The sequence below is a fragment of the Hyperolius riggenbachi genome, chromosome 9 (genome assembly GCF_040937935.1).
Source record: "Hyperolius riggenbachi isolate aHypRig1 chromosome 9, aHypRig1.pri, whole genome shotgun sequence".
Taxonomy (NCBI): Eukaryota; Metazoa; Chordata; class Amphibia; order Anura; family Hyperoliidae; genus Hyperolius; species Hyperolius riggenbachi.
Window position 1 is genome coordinate 206851016 of NC_090654.1, and position 22248 is coordinate 206873263.

Consider the following 22248-nt stretch of genomic DNA (forward strand, 5'->3'; position numbering starts at 1 on the left):
TTAATGCACCTAAAATTTAACTGGATTTAGGGGGATGTTATAAAAAAAAAACAAAAAAACAAGAACCTTCATATTAACCTGCCTAAGTGTTACAAGTGAGCTCATGGTCTTCCAGATGCTGTAAAAAGAAAAATAAACTTCTTTTTCTGTTTCAAATTACCTTTTTTTTTAAATATATGGGAGAAACAGGTAAATATTTGCTGCTTTTTCCCAAGTATTAAGCACCTGTTTAACAAAAGGTGCATTTCATATACAAATCACTATTATTAATACGCTTCAGATAACTTCTCATTTTTCAAAAATGATTACAATTATGATTGGACATTTACAGTGTAAGTATGATATCATCAATAATCTGACCATTGTATTTTCTGGAAGCCCAAAAACGAAAGGGAAAAAAATATAAAAATCTAGCATCACCAGACGACAACAGGCCGGAAGGCAAGATTTATAGGCCATACATAACTAAGTGGATAAATAAGTGAAAGTGAAAGTCTATAAATGGGGTTGTATGCCTATGTTTTGTTTTTGTTTTTACAGATTTGTGGGTTTGTATCGTTCTTGATTTCGCTGCTACTTTGTGTTCAAAACATCTGCATAAATTCAGATTACATTTTTTTTTTATGATAGCGACCACAGAACCATCAATGAGATGGTTGTAACCTCCTCATTTATGAGTGAGAAGAGTCTGTAAAAATTCCACCTCTTTTCACAGCCCTATACTAAATAGTTCAGATACAGTTTAGATCTGTGAATGCCTTCCCTGCGTTTTCTGCTCCCTCCTGATGTATTCTAGAGCAGTGATGTTCATCACAAAATGTATATATACAATGGGTTTTTCCTGACCTCAAGTAACCTCACAAGTGGAAGGAACAAATGTTATCATGAGTGGAGAGGCCTCTTCTCCAAAATTGCCCTCCTTAAGGTGGTGTCGCTAAATGTTCTACAAAAATGTTCTACAAAAACAGCGGTATAGGTCAGATCTTGATGTAACAAAGATCTCTTTAATAACAATGTGATATGCCAAACTGTGTTAGGGCATTCTTTTTTTCTCCCCCATACCCAAACCCAACGCTGAAGCAAATTAGTTCAAAATATTTTCAAATGTCAATCACAGTGTTCTCTTCCTAGCTAAGAGACATTAAGCCTTCTATGGAGAGACCCTCAACGAGACCACTCTGCACTAGCCTAACGTTAACTAAATACATAACAAGCAACATGACACAGAACAAAGTGTAAGTGGCCGATAGAAACATTACTACTACATGGGCCTGTGCGGGCATCCACTCCACAACAAATAAAGGATGTTAAAAACATAAACAAAGGACACACGAGCTCAAAAAGAAGCACAGAATAAAAATATAACATGCAGATGGTAAACCTCAGCTTTTTGAGCAATCAATATTGTATGGTAATCCCTTTCTTAAATATTTGATACCTAGGAAACAGGTGTGAGTTACCCTTCAAAATGCATTGCTTTTATACACTACATGGGAGCAGCAGCTACAAAGCTACAGGACATTAGGACAATAGCGCAAGAGACTAAACTGCACTGCACTAAAGGGATCCCTCTAAGCTAGCCTGCTACTTGGGGGCGACCTTGTGAACGAGACTGAGGGGCAAGCAAGAGTTGCTTGCTAAGAGCAATTATAAGTAGTTAGGTAAAAGCGTGACAATGAGTGACAGCGATTGCAGTTCCTTTGATAACCACAATTGTGAGTTGTTTGTTAGTGGGATTAGGTAAGCTGGCATCACTTATAACATCATAATATTGTTTGCTTTTTAGAACAATCAGTATTTACCAAGAGCATGTCAGAGTTTACATGACTATAAAGTAGGTAGCGATTCTTTACACTGGAGGAGGCTGCAGTGTGTGACTGCACCGATAGGGGTTTGATTGGCCATTATGACAGCAGTGAATGAATTATTTTGCCAATTCTTGGGTTAGTTCACTGAGCTGCCCTGGGAAGAATGCTACTTTCAGAACTTTACTATCCCTCAATCGCTCATATGATGAAGTATATATTATAGCAGAACTCATTCAGTTTTTATCTGGTTGATTTTTAAATAGTTGGCAAAACCACTGATTAGTACCCCTCCAGTGTATGAAAAAGAGCAGTAATAATCTATTACACCCTGTACCGCACACTTACTACCCTGAATTGCCAGGGACACCACAAAAGACAAGCCTTAACTATTTTTTATTACATTTATTCAGGATGCATCACCCTGCCTCTATAGGGATAACAACAGTTTAGGAAACGCAAGAACTCTACACTGGATCTGGCCTAATGATGAACTATTAATTATTTCTGTATCTGCTAGAGCCTTGAGATGTTCTGCGACAACAGGGTACACAATTTCTACATGAGAATACTATTAATTACAAAATTCCATATAAATACAAGAAAAGGTCATATGGAAAGCCAGCAAGATTAACAGCTTTTAAAGCTAACAAGTGATATAACACACTGATAAAGGGGGGAAATCATGATGCCTGAAGCTACTTATGCCCCCCCTCCCCCCAAGAAAAAAACACTAAAACAAATCAAACACACAAAAATAAAAAAAAATGCAAAAGAAAGGGCCAGATATGTTTACTAAATGTAACAAGTCCATGCACATGACCATTATAAGCACCCCTAAATAATGCAAAACCAAACTTTAAAAAAAATAAATCATAAAAAAAGAACATCTCGGAGTGTTTATGGCCTAGCATCTCTTTAATACACTGTAGCATCTGCCAGTGTAAGCTACATAATTTATAGAATTTCATGTGTGATGGATCTTAACAACTAAATGTAAAAAAAGGCACATTCTTTACCACTATTGTTAAATTGCAATTAAGTGCCTAACAAGCAGTACATGCATTTATAATACAATAAGCTCTTTAAAAAAAAAATCAGAAATTCCTACAAATCACTCTGTTTTGGAACGATTTACTGGCATGGCCACTAACAGAGACAGAATTTAAAATGAGCTACAAAAGGCACTGTTTTGACTTCCTTTATGACTTTTTATGCTTTACAAGATACATTCAAATGCATTAGCTTTAGCTATATGATCTTTTGTTCTAATATTGCAGTTTAAATAAAGATAAAAAAATACAAAAAAAAAAGAGAACTGGCCAGATCACCTAAGCCCTACAGTTCACTGGTACTATAAAAAGGGTCCTTATTACCAAGGAGCAGAGTAAATTGGCTTTAGCTACTGCCATCTGTCAGACCCTAAACAGGCCGGGTGTGTAATCTACTAAAGCGGGACAGCAGCTTTTAGACTGTACTGGGAAAGGAAGCTGTACTTTTCACAGGGGGAGGAATGTATACATGTACTGCAGTATATATACAGATCCTGTCTATTGTTCATCCTTTCCTCAATCCTCAAACCTTTGGCAACTGTATATATACTCTGAGCTGGTAGAGAGGTCTGAAAGCCACTACAAGCAGAAATATGTGCTCAAAACCCAGAGTTCAGAGTTTACACACTACATACAGGAAGGAAAAATAGCTCAATAGGCAGCAGAACATACATGACATTGTCCAATGAAAAGGAGATTTCAGGCTCTTTTGATTTTCCCTGACTCCCTAGGGTTATTCTCAGAGAGAAGTCAGATTTTTTAGCAAGCCTTGAATAAATAATCACTTAATACTGACAACAAAACACCGAGAAGTAAAAACAGTTTACTTTCTGTTTCTGGAGAGGATTGCACTGTGCAGGTCACATGACACAAGGAAAGCAATGGTTGTAACAACAGAGCACCATAATAAACTAACAGCAACATAAACAGTCACAGAAACACCATGATAACAAATAATCATCTAAGCAAAATAGTGGAATTTTCAGCCCTAGCTCGCTCCTGTCAAGTCTTTCAATAAAAGCCTCATTTTAATGCTCCCAATTATTAAAGTGTTAGAAATCAATGCTTAACCTGTAATACCGCTGTTAATAATTCTCCCCAGCTCTCCTTAATAGAAAGTCAATTATTGGTTCATTAAAGGTTACGATCTTTTACAAGAAGGGGCTCCAGGCGCCTGGCTGGTGTCTACCTTGTGCCCAATAAAAAAGAAAATCGCCAAAGGGTAAAAAAACACAAAAATGAAATATACACTTCTGTCCAGTGAGAGAGGTTGCAGCAACACAAGGGTTAACCAGGTCGAGGTGTAATAGCTAGAGATAAAATCCAGAGCTAAAATGTGATTGAGTCCACACAACGTTCCCTGCTGGGAGATACAGTACACAAGTGTGTAGTACACACTACACAACTGTGTACACACACTGTGTGCAATAATAAACAACTGTACACACAAAGTGCACATTAATACACACACTGATCACATTAATGCACACTACGCAGCTGTGTACACACACAGTGTACATTAATAAACAACTGTACACACAAAGTGCACATTAATACACACACTGATCTCAATGCACACTACACAGCTGTGTACACACAAGGTGTACAATAATAAACAACTGTACACACAATGTGCACATTAATACACACACATTGATCACATTAATGCACACTACACAACTGTGTACACACACAGTGTACATTAATAAACATGAGTACATTTATTGTGCATATTAATACTCAGTGCACAGCTGTGCACATCAATACACACACTGACCACATAAGTGCACGCTGCACCACTGTGTACACACAGAGTGTACATTAACACACATTAGTACACACAAGGTGCACATTAATACACATTGCACAGCTTTGCCCATTAATGCACACAGTGATCACATCAGTGCAAACTACACATTAATACAGTAGTGCACACTATACAACGGTGCACATCAGTACACAATGCCCAACTGTGCCCAACAAATACAGAATGCACACTTGTGCGTGTGCCCATCAACACACACTGGAATAGGTAAGCAGGGGCCACCACATGTAGACAGACAGTCACAGAGCACGTGTGATACACACAGGCTTATCCATCTAGCATCAATGCATTCCCAATCACATCACTGCAAGTGCGATGCACAGCACACAAGACAATAATAACAACAACATATACAACACATGTAATAATTAACACGGGACTCACGTGGTCTGCGAGGTTAGTGGAGGATCCCGAGAGTTCTTCGTGGTCAGACTTTGAGCTGCCGTCCCTCTCATCAATCACTAAATCTATGGGCATTTTTCCTTTCAAACAGCTGATGTATCGATGGCAGAAATTATCGCACAATTCATGGACCTGGGGAGGTGGGGGGAAAGGGACGCATTAAGCTACAAGCCAGAGTGTCCTCAGTGACTATCATTAACCAGTGCAATAGTTGCAGGCAAGGAAACAATAAAGAAATTGTAGCAGCAGAATATTATTCTCTGGAGAGCCGGACAGCAACAAGTAGAGAGGAGGAGAGGAGAGAATGGAAGGGCTGAGGGTGAAGAGGTGAGGGGACAGAGGGACAGGCCTGAGGGGAAAACAGGAGATGGTTTGTGGAAGAGGTGAGGGGACAGAGGGACAGGCCTGAGGGGAGAACAGGGGATAGTCTGGGGAAGAGGTGAGGGGTCAGAGGGACAAGTGAGGGGAGAACATGATGGTCTGGAGAAGAGGTGAGGGGACAGAGGCAGAGGAACAGGCCTGAGGGGAGGACAGGGGGGTGTTTTGGGGAAGATGTGAGGAAATAAGAAGAGAATAGCTGATCTGAGAAGAGGTGAGGGGAGGAAGAGATAGTATTTGGGGGATAAGAGGTGACAAAATGAGAAGATGATGGCAGACAGGTTAGAAGAAGGTTTTAGGGATAAGAGGTAAAGATATAAAAAGAGAGATGAATGGAGAAAATGGAATTGAGATGAGGGTAGAATAGAGAAAAAATCAGGGGAAAATATGAAGCAGGTGAAAAGGAGGGTCCGAGAGGGAAAGATATAAGGGGAAAAGAGGGAGAGAAGAAAAAGCGGAAAGAAGGAAGACAACTTAAAGAAGCGAAGTGGGAAATTGAAGAAGGGATGAAGTCAAGAGAAGAAGGAATTGAGGTTCACGGGGAAGTATATATTGAGTGAAGGGAAGAACATGCTATGAAAGACAAAGACATTGACGATCAGAGGTGAAGGAAGGGCTGAAGGAAACGAGGAGAGAGAATATACAGATATGAAGAGCAGAGAGCATCAGATAAACAGGGGACTGGTGGAGAGGACAAGGACAGACGGAGAGGGGTGAGGGGGTTGCACGGCAATATAGTAAATGCGGGAACGGAAATGTATCGAAATAAAAACAATATAATAATGGAATCAGTAATAAATCAGCAGTATGGACGGCAGAATCCAGATAGCCTTCCACCCCCAGAACCCGCTGTCTCCAAGGCGCGATCCATAATGCCAGAGGAAACACACAGTCCGTGTAACATCCCAGAGGTAGGTATCGGCGCCCCCCGACCTTAGCCCGCATCCTTGTGCCCGGGCCACGCGGGCCCCTCTCCTGCGGACACATTCCGCGCTCACATAACAAATTAACGCAGCGAATTAGTTTCGCTCAATTGCTCCTCCACGCGAAATTCGCATAATTGAACCCGATGGCAGGGAGAGTTCTTGTGTAAAAAAAAACCATATTTATCCACGTGATTTCACCCAGCGAAAAATAACAAAACACACAATAGAAATAGTAACACAATGTTACTACAATCCAAAACTAATATAAAAATAAACCGGATATATATATATATATATATATATATATATATATATATATATATATATATATATATATATATATATATATATATATATATATATATATATATATAATTTTGCCAGAATATATATGTATTTATATCTATATCTATATAATATATATATATTTACACTCAGTCACAGTGCACTAATTCTGGCATTATTAAATGTATTTATGTAGCAATGAAAACAATGTATTTACCTTTTCTAACTCCAGGAGATGAAACCGCAGGACTTGAATGGCTTGGATCATCTGCAATGAAAGCAGCGGCGTTATTGTGGGAATTGGCTATCTGTGTACATGGCTTGTACTGGCAGGAAGCATTAGGCCTGGGACTTGGCTATGTGCTGGGAGAGTTTCCATTCCCATTATTATTATTGGGACAGGAGGGTGATCGGTGCTGGGCTAGGAGTGGTCCAGGTGCCCCTGGTGTGGCCTGTGCGGTACCCCCTGTCAGGGACAATACTAATTAACCAGCATTTTAGTTTCTTTCTTGGTCACGGTTGAGTCTCTCTGTTCAAGTGTAATCCTGCCCTGATTCCCTGAGATTCCTGATGAATGTCCTGCCTGCTAATTCGGTGACATTAACAATCCGAGGGACAGGCAGCTCCACAGGTGACAGTGACACACAAATGACACTTTTCACATTCCCAATTCAGTGAAAGTGGTGAATTTAGCATGCTGGCCGACCTGCGGGACACTCACCAAGTTATCCAGCTCCGGGTTCGATGAGAATAGAGGTTTTTCTGCTCTGACCTGGGGACAACACAGCGACAAGTTACCCTCCAAACCAACACAGCAAGTTACCCTCCACCCCCCAAGCAAGACTGGGGACAACACAACGACCCCCCCTACTCCACATTTCTCAAACTAGGGGCAACAGCACTGTATACACTATATATATATATATATATATATATATATATATATATATATATATATATATATATATATATATATATATATGTCATTATTTACTGTTCACGAAATATCTGGTCATATATATGTGCATGTTATTAATTACTGTATATAGAATATATGCTCATATATGTGTGCATGTTATTTATTACTGTACACAGACTATCTGCTCATATATAGCTAGTTAAAAGAATATTTGCTCATATATGTGTGCATCTTATTCATTACTGTACACAGAATATATGATCAAATATTTGTACATGTTATTAATTACTGTACACAGAATATATGATCCTATATGTGTGCATCTTATTAATTACTGTACACAGAATATCTGCTAATATATGTGTTCATGTTATTAATTACTGTACACAGATTATCTGCTCATATATGTGTAGATCAATTACTGTACACATAATATCTGCTTATATATTTTATGCACACGTTTCTAATAATAATAATAATATTCGTATGACAATAACGTGCATCATTTGTAACTATTATTATTTGTTTCCAACTGCAGAAGCAGTATATAGTGTTGACAATTATGTATGTATAAAACATTTTATGTATATATGTATAACACTAATATGGGTTAATAGAAACACCAGCACTACAGGGTACATTGTACAGAGGACTAATAAAGACAGACTGAATTTTAGGAGTCAGTATCAGAGTATACATTGTACAAGTATCCCATACTGATTTAACACCGGCTACACTGTACAAGTGTCCAATAACACACTAACGTTGTATTCAGCATTGGTAAGTATCCACTGATACAGGGTGTATAATATAATAACATAATTGTACAGTGATAAGATCTGCATTCTACAAGTATTCCAATACACTGTGTGTATTGATGGGGCGTTTAATAATATGGGATACACGGTACAAGTAATCAGTAATACGGGGTACACTGCACAGGTCTCCAGAAATACAGAATGTATTAAATGGAGTTCATAACAGATATCCAGCAACACACATTACATAGGCATGCGGTTACACACATTACACTGCACAGGTATCCAGCAATATGGTGTACATCACACAAGTATCCAGCACTATGGTATACATACACAGGCATTCGATAACACACATCACTCTGCACATGTATCCAGCAATATTGTGTAAATTGCACAGGGATCTTGCAACACAGATTATACTGCACAGGTATCCAGCAAAATGGGGAACATTACACAGGCGCCCAGCACACTGGGTACACTAACACGGGTATCAAGCAATAGGGGGTACATTACATGTATGCAGCAATAAGGGATGCACCACACACGCTTCCAAAAACTACACAGTTATCCAACAGAATGGGATACACCAAATAGGCATCCAATAGCCACACAGCTATCCATCAATACAGGGTACAAAACACAGGCATCCAGTAACTGCACAGGTATTCAGCAATATATAGTACAAAACACAGGCATCCAGTAACTGGACAGCTATCCAGCAATATAGGGTACAATACGCAGGCATCCAGTAACTGCACAGGTATTCAGCAATATAGGGTACTACACACACAGGCACCCAGTAGCTGCACAGCTATCAAGCAAAACAGGGTGTAATACACAGGCATCCACTGCACAGATATCCGGCAACAGGGTGTAATACAAAGGCATCCAGTAACAGCACAGGTACCCAGGAAAACAAGCTTCAATGAGCAGGCATCCATTAACTGCAGATTTATTCAACAATGCAGGGTACACTGCACAGGCATCCAACAAGTGCACAGGTACTCAGTAATAGGGGGTTCACCATACAGGCATCCAGTATGTGCACAGGTATCCAGCACTACAGGGTACACTGCAGAGGCATCCAGTAGGTGCACAGGTAGCCAGAACTACAGGGTACACTGCACAGGCATCCAGTAGGTGCACAGGTATCCAGCACTACAGGGTACACTGCAGAGGCATCCAGTAGGTGCACAGGTACCCAGCACTACAGGGTACACTGCACAGGCATCCAGTAGGTGCACAGGTAGCCAGCACTACAGGGTACACTGCACAGGCATCCAGTAGGTGCACAGGTAGCCAGCACTACAGGGTACACTGCACAGGCATCCAGTAGGTGCACAGGTAGCCAGCACTACAGGGTACACTGCACAGGCATCCAGTAGGTGCACAGGTAGCCAGCACTACAGGGTACACTGCACAGGCATCCAGTAGGTGCACAGGTAGCCAGCACTACAGGACACAATGCACAGGCACCCAGTAGGTGCACAGGTATCCAAGCACTACATGGTACACTGCACAGGCATCCAGTAGGTGCACAAGTAGCCAGCACTACAGGACACATTGCACAGGCACGCAGTAGGTGCACAGGTATCCAAGCACTACAGGGTACACTGCACAGACATCCAGTAGGAGCACAGGTATCCAACACTACAGGGTAAATTGCACGGGCATCCAGTAGGTGCACAGGTATCCAGCACTAAAGGCACATTGCACAGGCATCCAGTAGGTGCACAGGTATCCAGCACTACAGGGCACGTTGCACAGGCATCCAGTAGGTGCACAGGTATCCATCAAAACAGGGCACATTGCACAGGCATCCAGTAGGTGCACAGGTATCCAGCCACACGGGACACATGATAGAAGCAGCCAGTGGTCAGCTGATGTCGGGGCGATTGACCTGTTTGGCGAACACAGCGATGTCTTCATTAAAGGAATCGGACGAGCAGACGTCCCCTCCCGCTACTCCCGGCTCCCGGGGGGTACACGTCGCCAGTTCACATTTCTCAAACACCAGAGCTAGAAGAGGAAAGAGGGGGTGTCTGTGCAGACCCCAGAACACACAACAAATCAATACAGCAAGAGCATGGCATCATTCCTGTACAAACAAGGCGAGCAGCCCACATGTCACAACTAACTGCAGATCTCTCTATATATGTATATGCGAAAATAACATAGAAAAAGAATACAATTCTCCCTGGCTCAGCAAATATTATTTATTATAAACAGTGTGAGTCCCAAATAAGCCTCTATATGAAAGGACAGAATGCAAGTTACTCATGTCATGAATTAACTAAATGATGTGTTTTAATGATCTCATGATAATAAAAGGTTGGGAGTGTTGTCGCTCCAATGAATTGGTCGGAACTAGTCGGACTGCAGGGAATGATCGGCCGGGATACAGAGGAGGCTCTGTGCCGGCAACCCAAAATTCTGCTGCCCCATCTCTGTGGCGTGTGCCTTACCAGCCCTGTTATATCCAGAGGACTCCAATAGCTGCTTGGTGGGGCTCATGTCTGTTGTGTCTATAAAGAGATCTCAGCACCCCCCTAATTGTGCCACAGTCCAGCGACCCCCTTCTCTCTGCACTGTGTACAAACATGCCACCCCATTCAAGTACCTACCCATAAATGGCATCTTTGTCTCGTTTGAGGGCATCGTTCACAGCAGACCCCATGCTGGTGGGCATAACATTGGGGTGAGGGGCGTGAGTTCCATAGTGCTGGCTGGCATGTAAAGGGGGCCCGTGGTTTAAGTGGTGTACCGGTGGGATAGGCCGAGGGGCATGTGGATCACCATACATAGACGTTGGTACCCCCACTCCATCCATGGCATAGTGCGGTAACTCATCGTACTGCCAGAGAAAAGAAGACGAGAATTAGAAAAAAAAGAAAGACAGATTAGAAAACACAAAAGACAAAAAAAGAGAATTAAAAGGAAAAAGTAGAGAATTATTTAAGGCGATCAAATAAAAAAATAAAAAAAATGAAATAAAAAGTAAAACAGGCAGAAGGTGTGGAAATAGAAATGAGAAACTGGAAAGTGCCTAATAAAAATCATAAAACGTAAAACTAAAAATAGAGTAGAAAAATATATTTCAAAATAATTCCTTTATTAAGTGTAAATACGAAATCGGTTTATGGATGAAAAAAAAAATAAATCCAAAAACGTGGCGGAAATAAACATAAAATATTGCCGGAGTCCACAGCAATAAATAACCCAGCAGTCCCGAGAGGAGTTACCAGAAACATTGAGGCGTGTGAAGGCTCTTTACTGCTCATCCAAAAATACACAATCCCCCGAAAAAGAACAAAAAGAGAGTGCAAGCTCTGGGGGCTGGGGGAGCCGGGCAACGCTGGAGCCTGCTGGAGGGAGAGCTGCGAAACGAAGCCTGGAGAAAAGGACTGACATGGGGAAGCAGGGAGAGAAAAGACTGACTGCTGAGAGAGAGAAAGGAAAGAGAGAGGGAGTGAGAGAGAGACAGACAGAGAGAGAGGAGAGAGAGAGAGAGAGGTGTGTGTCAGAGAGAGAGTCACAGAGAGGCGTGCAGGAGACACACAAAGCACTGATCACCACTCATAGCCATTCTTTATTAACACACCACATATATATACATAAGCTGCACCCCCACCCTGCGCTCAGCGTACCCCCCAAAGCATGCAGGGCATTTAAACCTACCCTTTGCGCCATCAATAAAGTCCTGTGAAATGTGCCCTATAGCGGGGTGTCCTCAGCCCTCTCTCCCCCACTGCTGCTGCTGAGCCTGGGAAGGGAAAGGGGACGGAGGGGGGTGAAAACAGCCAAATTGTTCTCTCTTTTCTTCCTTGCAATCCAGCAGAGCTTCTTGTCCAGAAGAAGAAGAGACAGGCAACAATCACACAGTCATGCTGGACACCCGAGCCACAAATCACAACCCTAACGAGAAGTCTCCTCTGTGTTGGCGATCTCTTATTTTATTAAATGTCTGCTGATGGAGTTTAGTGCAGAAATCTTCCAAGTTTAGGAGTCAGTGCAGAGCCACATGTAGCAGCCAGGCTGGGGACTCTCATGGCGCTCCGCCACTTCAGATGTCAATCAGAGGCAGAACATGTCAAGGTGCTGAATGAGGGATGGTGGCAGAAGAGGAGGAGGAGGAGGATGATGATGATGGGGAGAGTGATGAAGATACAACTGAACAGCAAATCTTCTGGCCCCTTCCTTCTCCCTCTTTCTCCCCTGATGCTTCTAGCTTTCTGTAACTCCTCTTGACAGCTACCTACAGATCTCTGTCTGTTTGGTTTTGTTTTGGTTTTTTTTTTCCCCCAGTGACACGTGAAAAAAAATATCCGTATGACGCAAAAAATACCAAGAAAAAAATACAAATAAATATAAAAATATCTTTCAGTAACAAAAAAAGCAATTAAAAAAAGTCCAAAGTGCTTGTTGGTGCAGGGAGCGAGCTGCGGATGCAGGGGGGATGCAGGGGGAAGCCTGGCTCTGGCAGATGACTGACTGCTGGCAGCTTGGCTGCTGCTGCTGCTGCTGGCTTATACAAGACACTCAGTTTGTGGAGCTGATCGGCGGGAGAATGAAAATGACGGAACCCGGAAGTAGAGGGAGCCAGAGCCAGTCCTACGACACAGACACATGGAGGGAGGCAGGGAGGAGGAGGGGGCCATTCAATGTGCGCTGAGCAATCAGGAGTGCGGGCTGGGCTAGAGGCAGGGACGGGGAGGCTACAGAATGCTACACAGACTGGGCTATGGACAGGGAAGGGGAGGCTACAGGGCTATAGACAGGGAAGGGGAGGCTTCAGATTGTAGCTCAGGATGGGCTGGAGGGAGAGAAGAGGAGGCTTCAGAGTGTGACTCAGGCTGGGCTTTAGGCAGGGATGGGGAGGCTACAGAATGTTGCACAGGCTGGTCTATAGAAAGGGAATGGGAGGCTACAGATTGTTGCACAGGTTGGGCTATAGGCAGGGAAGGGAAGGCTACAGAATGCTGCACAGGTTGGGCTATAGGGAGGGAAGGGGAGGCTAGGAGGCTACAGAATGTTGCACAGGCTGGTCTGTAGGAAGTGAATGGGAGGCTACAGAATGTTGTACAGGCTGGGCTATAGGCAGGGAAAGGGGTGGGGGGGGGGGGGGGGGGCGGGAGGGCTATATAATGTTGCACAAGTTGGGCTATAGGCAGGGAAGGGGAGGCTACAGAATGTTGCACAGGCTGAGCTATAGGCAGGGAATGGGGGGCTATATAATGTTGCACAGTCTAGGCCAGGCATGGGCAAACTCGGCCCTCCAGCTGTTACAGAACTACAAGTCCCACAATGCATTTGCCTTTATGAGTCATGACTGTGGCTGTCAGACTCCTGCAATGCGTTGTGGGGCTTGTAGTTCCTTAACAGCTGGAGGGCTTAGTTTGCCCTTGCCTGGTCTAGGCTATAGGCAGGGAAGGGGAGACTACAGAATGTTGCACAGGCTGGGCTATAGGCGGGGAAGGGGAGGCTACAGAATGTTGCACAGGCTAGGCTATAGGCTGGGAAGAGGAGGCTACAGAATGGTACACCGACTGGGCTATGAACAGGGAATGGGAGGCTACAGAATGTTGCACAGGTTGGGCTATAGGCAGGGAAGGGGAGGCTACAGAATGTTGCACAGGTTGGGCTACTATAGGCAGGGAAGGGGAGGCTACAGAATGTTGCACAGGTTGGGCTATAGGCAGGGAAAGGGAGACTACAGAATGTTGCACAGGCTGAACTATAGGCAGTAAAAGGGGAGGCTTTATAATGTTGCACAGGCTGGGCTATAGGCAGGGAAGTGGAGGCTACAGAATGTTGCACAGGTTGAGCTGGAGGCAGGTAAGGGGAGGCTACAGAATGTTGCACAGGTTGGGATATAGGCAGGGTAGGGGAGGCTACAGAATGTCGCACATGCTGGACTATAGGCAGGGAAATGGAGGCTACAGAATGTTGCACAGGTCGAGCTGGGGCAGGGAAGGGGAGGCTACAGAATGTTGCACAGGTTGGGCTATAGGCAGGAAAGGGGAGGCTACAGAATGTTGCACAGGTTGAGCTGGGGCAGGGAAGGGGAGGCTACAGAATGTTGCACAGGTTGGGATATAGGCAGGGAAGGGGAGGCTACAGAATGTTGCACAGGCTGGACTATAGGCAGGGAACTGGAGGCTACAGAATGTTGCACAGGCTGGACTATAGGCAGGGAAGTGGAGGCTACAGAATGTTGCACAGGTTGAGCTGGTGGCAGGGAAGGGGAGGCTACAGTATGTTGCACAGACTGAGCTGTAGGCAGGGAGGGGGAGGCTACAGAATGTTGCACAAGCTGGGATATAGACAGGGAAGGGGAAGCAACATGCTGATCTATAGGCAGAGAAGGGGAGGTTACATAATAATTTTGCACAGGCTAAGCTATAGGCACAAAAGGGGAGGCTACAGAATGTTGCATAGGCTGGGCTATAGGCAGGAAAGGGAAGGCTACAGAATGTTGCACAATCTGGGCTATAGGCATGGAAGGGGAGGCTATATAATGTTGCACTGTCTGGGCTATAGGCAGGGAAGGGGGAGACTACAGAATGTTGCACAGGCTGAGCTATAGGCATGGAAGGGGAGGCTATATAATGTTGCACAGGTTTGGCTAGGCAGGGAAGGGGAGGCTACAGAATGTTGCACAGTTTGGGCTATAGGCAGGGAAGGGGAGGCTACAGAATGTTGCACAGGTTGGGCTATAGGCAGGGAAAGGGAGGGTACAGAATGTTGCACAGGCTGGGCTATAGGCAGGGAAATGGAGGCTACAGAATGTTGCACATGCTGAGCTATAGGCAGGGAAAGGGAGACTACAGAATGTTGCACAGGCTGGGCTATAGGCAGGGAGGGGGAGGCTACAGAATGTTGCACAGGTTTGGCTATAGGCAGGGAAGGGGAGGCTATATAATGTTGCACCGTCTAGGCTATAGGCAGGGAAGGGGGGCTACAGAATGTTGCACATGCTGGGCTATAGGCAGGAAAGTGGAGGCTACAGAATGCTGCACAGGTTGGGCTATAGGCAGGGAAGGGGGGGCTACAGAATGCTGCACAGGTTGGGCTATAGGCAGGAAAGGGGGGGGGGGGGGCTATATAATGTAGCACAGGCTGAGCTATAGGCAGGGAAGGGGAGGCTACAGAATGTTGCACAGGTTGGGCTTTAGGCAGGGAAGGGGGGCTATATAATGTTGCACAGGTTGGGCTATAGGCAGGGAAGGGGGGCTACAGAATGTTGCACAGGTTGGGATATAGGCAGGGAAGGGGGGGCTATATAATGTTGCACAGGTTGGGATATAGGCAGGGAAGGGGGGGCTATATAATGTTGCACAGGCTGGGCTATAGGCAGGGAAGGGGAGGCTACAGAATATTGCACAGGTTGGGCTTTAGGCAGGGAAGAGGAGGCTATATAATGTTGCACAGTCTGGCCTATAGGCAGGGAAGGGGAGGCTACAGAATGCTGCACAGGCTGGGCTATAGGCAGGGAAGGGGGGGCTATATAATGTTGCACAGTCTGGCCTATAGGCAGGGAAGGGGAGGCTATATAATGTTGCACAGTCTGGCCTATAGGCAGGGAAGGGGAGGCTACAGAAAGTTGCACAGGCTGGGCTATAGGCAGGGAAGGGGAGGCTATATAATGTTGCACAGTCTGGCCTATAGGCAGGGAAGGGGGGGCTATATAATGTTGCACAGTCTGGCCTATAGGCAGGGAAGGGGAGGCTACAGAATGTTGCACAGTCTGGCCTATAGGCAGGGAAGGGGGGGGCTATATAATGTTGCACAGGCTGAGCTATAGGCAGGGAAGGGGGGGCTATATAATGTTGCACAGTCTGGCCTATAGGCAGGGAAGGGGGGGCTATATAATGTTGCACAGGCTGGGCTATAGGCAGGGAAGGGGAGGCTACAGAATGTTGCACAGGTTGGGCTATAGGTGGGGAAGGGGAGGCTATATAATGTTGCACAGGTTGGGCTATAGGCAGGGAAGGGGGGGCTATATAATGTTGCACAGGCTGAGCTATAGGCAGGGAAGGGGGGGGGGCTATATAATGTTGCACAGTCTGGCCTATAGGCAGGGAAGGGGGGGCTATATAATGTTGCACAGGCTGGGATATAGGCAGGGAAGGGGAGGCTACAGAATGTTGCACAGGTTGGGCTATAGGCGGGGAAGGGGAGGCTATATAATGTTGCACAGGTTGGGCTATAGGCAGGTAAGGGGGGGCTATATAATGTTGCACAGGTTTGGCTATAGGCAGGGAAGAGGAGGCTATATAATGTTGCACAAGCTGGGCTATAGGCAGGGAGGGGGGGGGGGGGGGGGGGCTGTATAATGTTGCACAGGTTGGGCTATAGGCAGGGAAGGGGGGGGGGCTATATAATGTTGCACAAGCTGGGCTAAAAGGCAGGGAGGGGGGGGGGGGGCTGTATAATGTTGCACAGGTTGGGCTATAGGCAGGGAAGGGGGGGGGGGGGCTATATAATGTTGCACAGGTTGGGCTATAGGCAGGGAAGAGAAGGCTACAGAATGTTGCACAAGCTTGGCTATAGGCAGGGAAGGGGAGGCTACAGAATGCTGCACAGGCTGGGCTATAGGCAGGGAAGGGGAGGCTACAGAATGCTGCACAGGCTGGGCTATAGGCAGGGAAGGGTTGGCTACAGAATGTTGCACATGCTGGGCTATAGGCAGGGAAGGGGAGGCTATATAATGTCGCACAGGCTGTGCTATAAGCAGGGAAGGGGAGGCTTCTTAGTGTACACACATCCAATTTTGATTGGCCAATGATTGGCTAGTTTTACCAGTCATTTCTCTACAGTATGAGAGCTTACATAAAATAAATGTTTGTGATATTCTAAATTAGCCTTGATGCTACATGGAAGTGGTAAAACTGGCCAATTATTGGCCAATAAAAATTGAATGTGTGCTTGCACCCTAAAGAGAGCTGCATGCTGGGCAGGGAAAAGGAAAGGGGGAGGCTACCTAATGCTGTCTGTGCAGGCGGAGCTAGGGGCAGGGGGAGGCGAGCTCATGCTGCTATAGGGCTGGGCTTAGAGGTAGCCAAGAGGAGGCTACCTGCACAGCAGCCTCCCCACTCTACACATCCATTCACCATCCTGCCTATCCCTCCATATCCTAGTCTCAGACTCATTCTACAATCCGATGGCCTGCAGACTGAAATACACAAGGGTGACCTGTTAACCCAATGAGAGCCAGGTGGGCAGGATGGAATCAGTGTGGATCCAAGTGTTTACCTTTCTCCATGCAGAGTCTGCAGAAAGTGTGCAGCAAATCTTTGCAGAGAAGTGTGTATGCTGGACTGTGTGTAGTTTTCACAGTGATCACAGAATAGCTGAGGTCAGATCACACCCTGCTGGGTACAGTGACAGCCAATCAGAGGCTAGAGTGATGAGACTACAGTAGTAAGTTTTGTAGGTATTCATAATAATCAGATGTGTGAATGTAATCTAGCAGAGTGGCTTAGCATAGGAAAGAGTTTGTGATGAGAGTACATAAGCTGCTGCCTAGTGTCAGCCTCTCCAGGCACTGGGCTGTTCTTTGTTGTGTGGCTGAAGGATGTGTGCACAGGTATTAGTGCAGTAATACTTCCTAATGGCAGTGCTAATTACAGCGGGGCTATTTACTAAATGAAGTAAAATGCTGCATACCCCGAGCACCAAACGATCTTTTCCAGGAGAGCAAAAAACACCAAGAGGTTCTCAGGGGGAGGGGTGGGGGAATGCCTCTCTCGGTTTTGTCTTGTTGTCCAATCCTTTGGCTGGAAGTGAAACCTGCTTTAGACCTCAGAACAGTCAATTACCACAAGTCCTGGAGCCCATCAATCATGGCCGAGGCCTGAAGTTTAAAGGGGGCGGGGGGCTGGCTCTGTATTCTTTACATTGCACGCTGATGGCCCCTCTAATGCCCCTTCTCAGTGATCATCACAGCAATTGCCATTTTCTAAAGTAGAAAAGAATTAGGAATGTTAGTTAATGAGCGAGTTTAACATGTTGGATGCCAGTAAAATGCCAGCTGACGGGGGTCAGTGTCTTCCAGCAGCGGGAAAAGAAGGGGGGGGGGGGGGGGTCCTGTGCTCTGAGACCTCAGCACCGGGCTCATGTGCGGGGATCTGGCAGGCAGGGGGTTAATCCGGGCTGCGGTGACTGAGGATGTATGTGGGAACTGCTGGCAGACAGTGGTGGAAGGGTTGGTGGGCAGTGGACAGTGTGCAGACAGCCCGGGGAAGAATGTGGACTACAGTGCTAGGGATGACAGTAGACAGTGTGGGGACAGTGCTGGGGCACAGTGTTCAGGGTGGTGCCGGGGGACAGTGGCCAGTGTGCAGGGTGGGGACAGTGCCAGGGGGAGAGTGTGCAGAGATCCCGGGGTGGAGTGTGGACAGTGTCAGGGAGGACAGTGCCGGGGTACAGAGTGTAGAGCCCTGCCCGGGCAGGGTGGGGACAGTGCCGGGACACACACATTGGCTTGCCCCTGGCCACAGAAGTCTGCAGGAAAAGCAGATCGGGGGCACCAGCACGTCCCACTTCATACAGTCATTGGAAGCGAAGTGTTTCTACAGCAAGGTGAGTAGATTACTAATCCCAGCAGCAGCGGCTGACACAGCGAGCATCATGCAAGGCAGCATCCACATACATGTTCACACGGCTGCCCAGGATCAATACCAACACTTTACATCAATACAGCGCTACCGAGCACACCATGCCCTCAGCAGCCCGGGATTGTGGCTGTGTGCAAACAAACCCTATATAGCACACCAAATATATATATATATATATATATATATATATATATATATATATATATATATATATATATATATATATATATATATATATATGTACCTGTTATTCCGTCGGGAAGAATATGCAGAGATATAAATAGTAAATTATAGGGTATTCGCTATACTGTCATGCCAATTTTAGTTTATGCAACGTTTTAGGTAAGATTTTTACATTACATTGAATAGCTGAGTTAAATGTACTGCTCAGGTAAATGAAATATATACCTATATATATATATACCTATATATATATTATTATTATATATATATATATATATATATATATATATATATTAAATGACACTTTTTTAAAAATTAAAAAGTACACACATATATATTTACACTACTCTTTAAACAATTATATATATATATATATATATATATATATATATATATATATATATATATATATATATATATATATATATATATATATATGTATATATATATATATATATATATATATATATATATATATATATATATCGATGCCATTGCATATACCGGGCTAATAATAATACAAGCCTGAGCCTCGCTGAATATTTGTCACATTTTCAGGCGACCTCGCATTAGAATTACAATGTTGCAAGAAACTTGTAATTAGTGTTTGTGTGGCTTCTGCACCGCACATTTGCTATAATTGTATCCGCAGAAGTGAGGCATGGGAAACCCGCGTTTCTTGGGAGATTCCTTTTGTTTATTGAACATGTTTTTATAGTATTTTGTTAGGAATAATTTGAATGCAGCCGATCCATAACCCAGGAAGGCAGTAATTGCTGCACACAGCCCAGGAGACAATGACATTCGCTGCTTGTGTAGCGCTGAACTTACACCTATGGTCGTGCCCTGTAAATATTGAATTATGGAGAACAATTAGGAGCCATCGTCTGCTGTGCTTTTAATAAAGACTTTTATTTTTGAATTACAGTTTTTTCCCATTTTATTTATTTTTCCTCAAATTATTTGAATGCATTTACAGAGCTGAGACTTAAAATTCGTCCAACAGGCTGGAAGTGGAGAGAAAAATCGGACTGTCGTTTTCCATGTAAGAAACCTATACCAAGTCATATAGTAAATGTCTGTGATTTGAGTGAAATGAGCTGGTCTGTAAAATATTAAAATAAAGGAAAAAAAACCTAAACTTTTTCCCCCCAGTGAGGGGAAGCTGACAATGGTTGGTATGCCTGCAAATGGCTTTAGCAGACGGTAAACTGTCAGCTCTGGGGGTGAGAGCGGGGTCAGAGTGGGGTGACAGCTCGCATTGCCCCTCCAGCTGTGTATGGATTCATTAGCAGAACACTAAAACAATACAAACAGCCCCGGAGCTTAGATCTTCTTCACAAGAGCCGGGGACAATTGCAGCGGGCCACTTAAAACCACCTTGTCACCAAGAGCAGCTGGCCATTAGGTCTCTAACACAGAAAGAAGCCCTCCAACTTCAGCAGGACCCTTTCCATGAAATCTTTCCATGGGGTAAGAGAATGGGACTGATCTCCTCTAGCCCTGTGGCTATGGGCAGGTAAAACAGGGATCAGCCCTCCTTGCAGATGGCCATTGTCACGGTGCATTTATTGGCAGCTGATGTAAAGGGTTAAATAAACGTGGGCGATGCTGCTGGTGCATTAAATCCTCTTCAAGAGCACATTGGCTAAACACCCCAGCAATAATCTTGTTGGTCACTTTTGCACTACTTTGTTTTTTTTGTGTGTGTTTTTTGTGGTGGGATTTAGCAGCACGAGTCACAGATCAAAAACTTTCTGCAATCTTGTAGTGAAAAAGCACAGATGTGTGGGGGGATCTACAGACCCATCCCTGCCTGGCTTCCTGCTGCTAGTGGTCAGAACAGCCCCCCCAGTTTCTGATCCCCCGTAATTGTTCACATCCGACAGTGGGATAGCAGTTGTAACTTTTTTTATTGTACAGATTTTTAGTCGATACTTAGGATTTCTTTACCCCCCCCCCCCCCCCTTTCATGGAGATGTTTATTTGGCTGGGTCATCAGATGGCATGTATAATGTATACACTAGCAGGGCTCTGCAGCGTGTGTATGTATTACTGCTGTGGGGATCAGACCAGTCCCCTCCTGCTCTGTAATATGTGCCTCTCCAAACACTGTCACTTAGCTTTGTTTTCCCCCCCTTCCCTTCTTTTTCTGAGTGTTTTATTTCCTTCTCCAGCTTAAAGTCGGTGTGACCTCTGTGTGACCTTGGCAGATTTGGGGTGTGTTGGTCTGCACATTTCATTCAGACCCGTTTTATGCGCCCTAGTGTCCTTCCTCTCTGCCTAGGCAAGCTACAGAGAGCGCAGCTCGCAGCCTATCCGCAGCACTCTTTCGCCCCCTGCTGTCGCTTTTACCATTCACTGTTCATTTCCATGCTGGGATCGCTAAGCAAAGTCCGCAAGCGTTCTGGATTCTGTTATTCGACTCAGCTAATCCCGTTACAAGATTTTGGATCCCAAGAAAAGTGCAAATGACATTTAATTACGGCTGTATTATCATACCTGGACCTGATAACCCCTGGACAGCTTGGCTGCTATGTCCCCGGACACTTTTGCTGCTACATTGAGTTCTATTCCAGCGACGATGCCTGAGAGCCGAGAAAAAAATAATCTATTAATAAAGTGGCCTAAAAATACTGAGAAAAAACAACTGGATACTAGTAAAAGACTGCGGCAAGGGACGTGCACAGAGCTCTGCATATGTGTGTAGCTATACAGCCTGTGTGTTATGTACATTGCTGGATCCTCTGCTCTCCCCAATACTGAACTGCATCAGAATCCAACTGAACAGCCAGATATTCTAGCTACAATCCTAATCGCCACATGTAAGATTCTCTGGCTGATTCTTTTTTTATTTTTTTTAAACTCAAGTGGCATAGTAAAAATAAAATAAAATAGTAATTCTTATTTAATTGGAACAATAAAGTTACCTAACAGTTTATTTTGTCTGTCTGAAAACATAACAAAAACCACTCACACACAAAACCAACCAAAACAAAACAAAACAAAAAAAAAAAAAAAATACATAAAAAAAAACAATCTTATATGAAAACAAAGACATCTGTAATTTCACGTTTGAAAAATGTGCATACA

At 44.5% G+C, this 22248-nt stretch overlaps 1 protein-coding gene across 8 annotated transcripts in view; it reads right to left on the reverse strand.

The window, feature by feature from the left end:
- The window catches only part of MEIS2 (Meis homeobox 2), a 211628-nt gene extending 198719 nt beyond the window's left edge, over positions 1 to 12909 (reverse strand). For 2 of the 8 annotated variants that reach the window (XM_068253913.1, XM_068253912.1), the window contains exons 1-6: positions 12032 to 12909; positions 10978 to 11207; positions 10254 to 10395; positions 7395 to 7445; positions 6891 to 6941; positions 5067 to 5216 (exon numbers count right to left, since the gene is read on the reverse strand). In XM_068253913.1, coding sequence (XP_068110014.1) covers positions 5067 to 5216; positions 6891 to 6941; positions 7395 to 7445; positions 10254 to 10395; positions 10978 to 11207; positions 12032 to 12043 — 636 coding nt within the window. In that variant the 5' untranslated portion in view covers positions 12044 to 12909. Of the gene's footprint in view, positions 1 to 5066; positions 5217 to 6890; positions 6942 to 7394; positions 7446 to 10253; positions 10396 to 10977; positions 11208 to 11595; positions 11912 to 12031 lie in introns of those variants that run through there. The other 6 variants (XM_068253911.1, XM_068253909.1, XM_068253907.1 and 3 more) reach the window with 4 other exon arrangements.
- Between the last annotated feature and the right edge of the window lie 9339 nt (positions 12910 to 22248).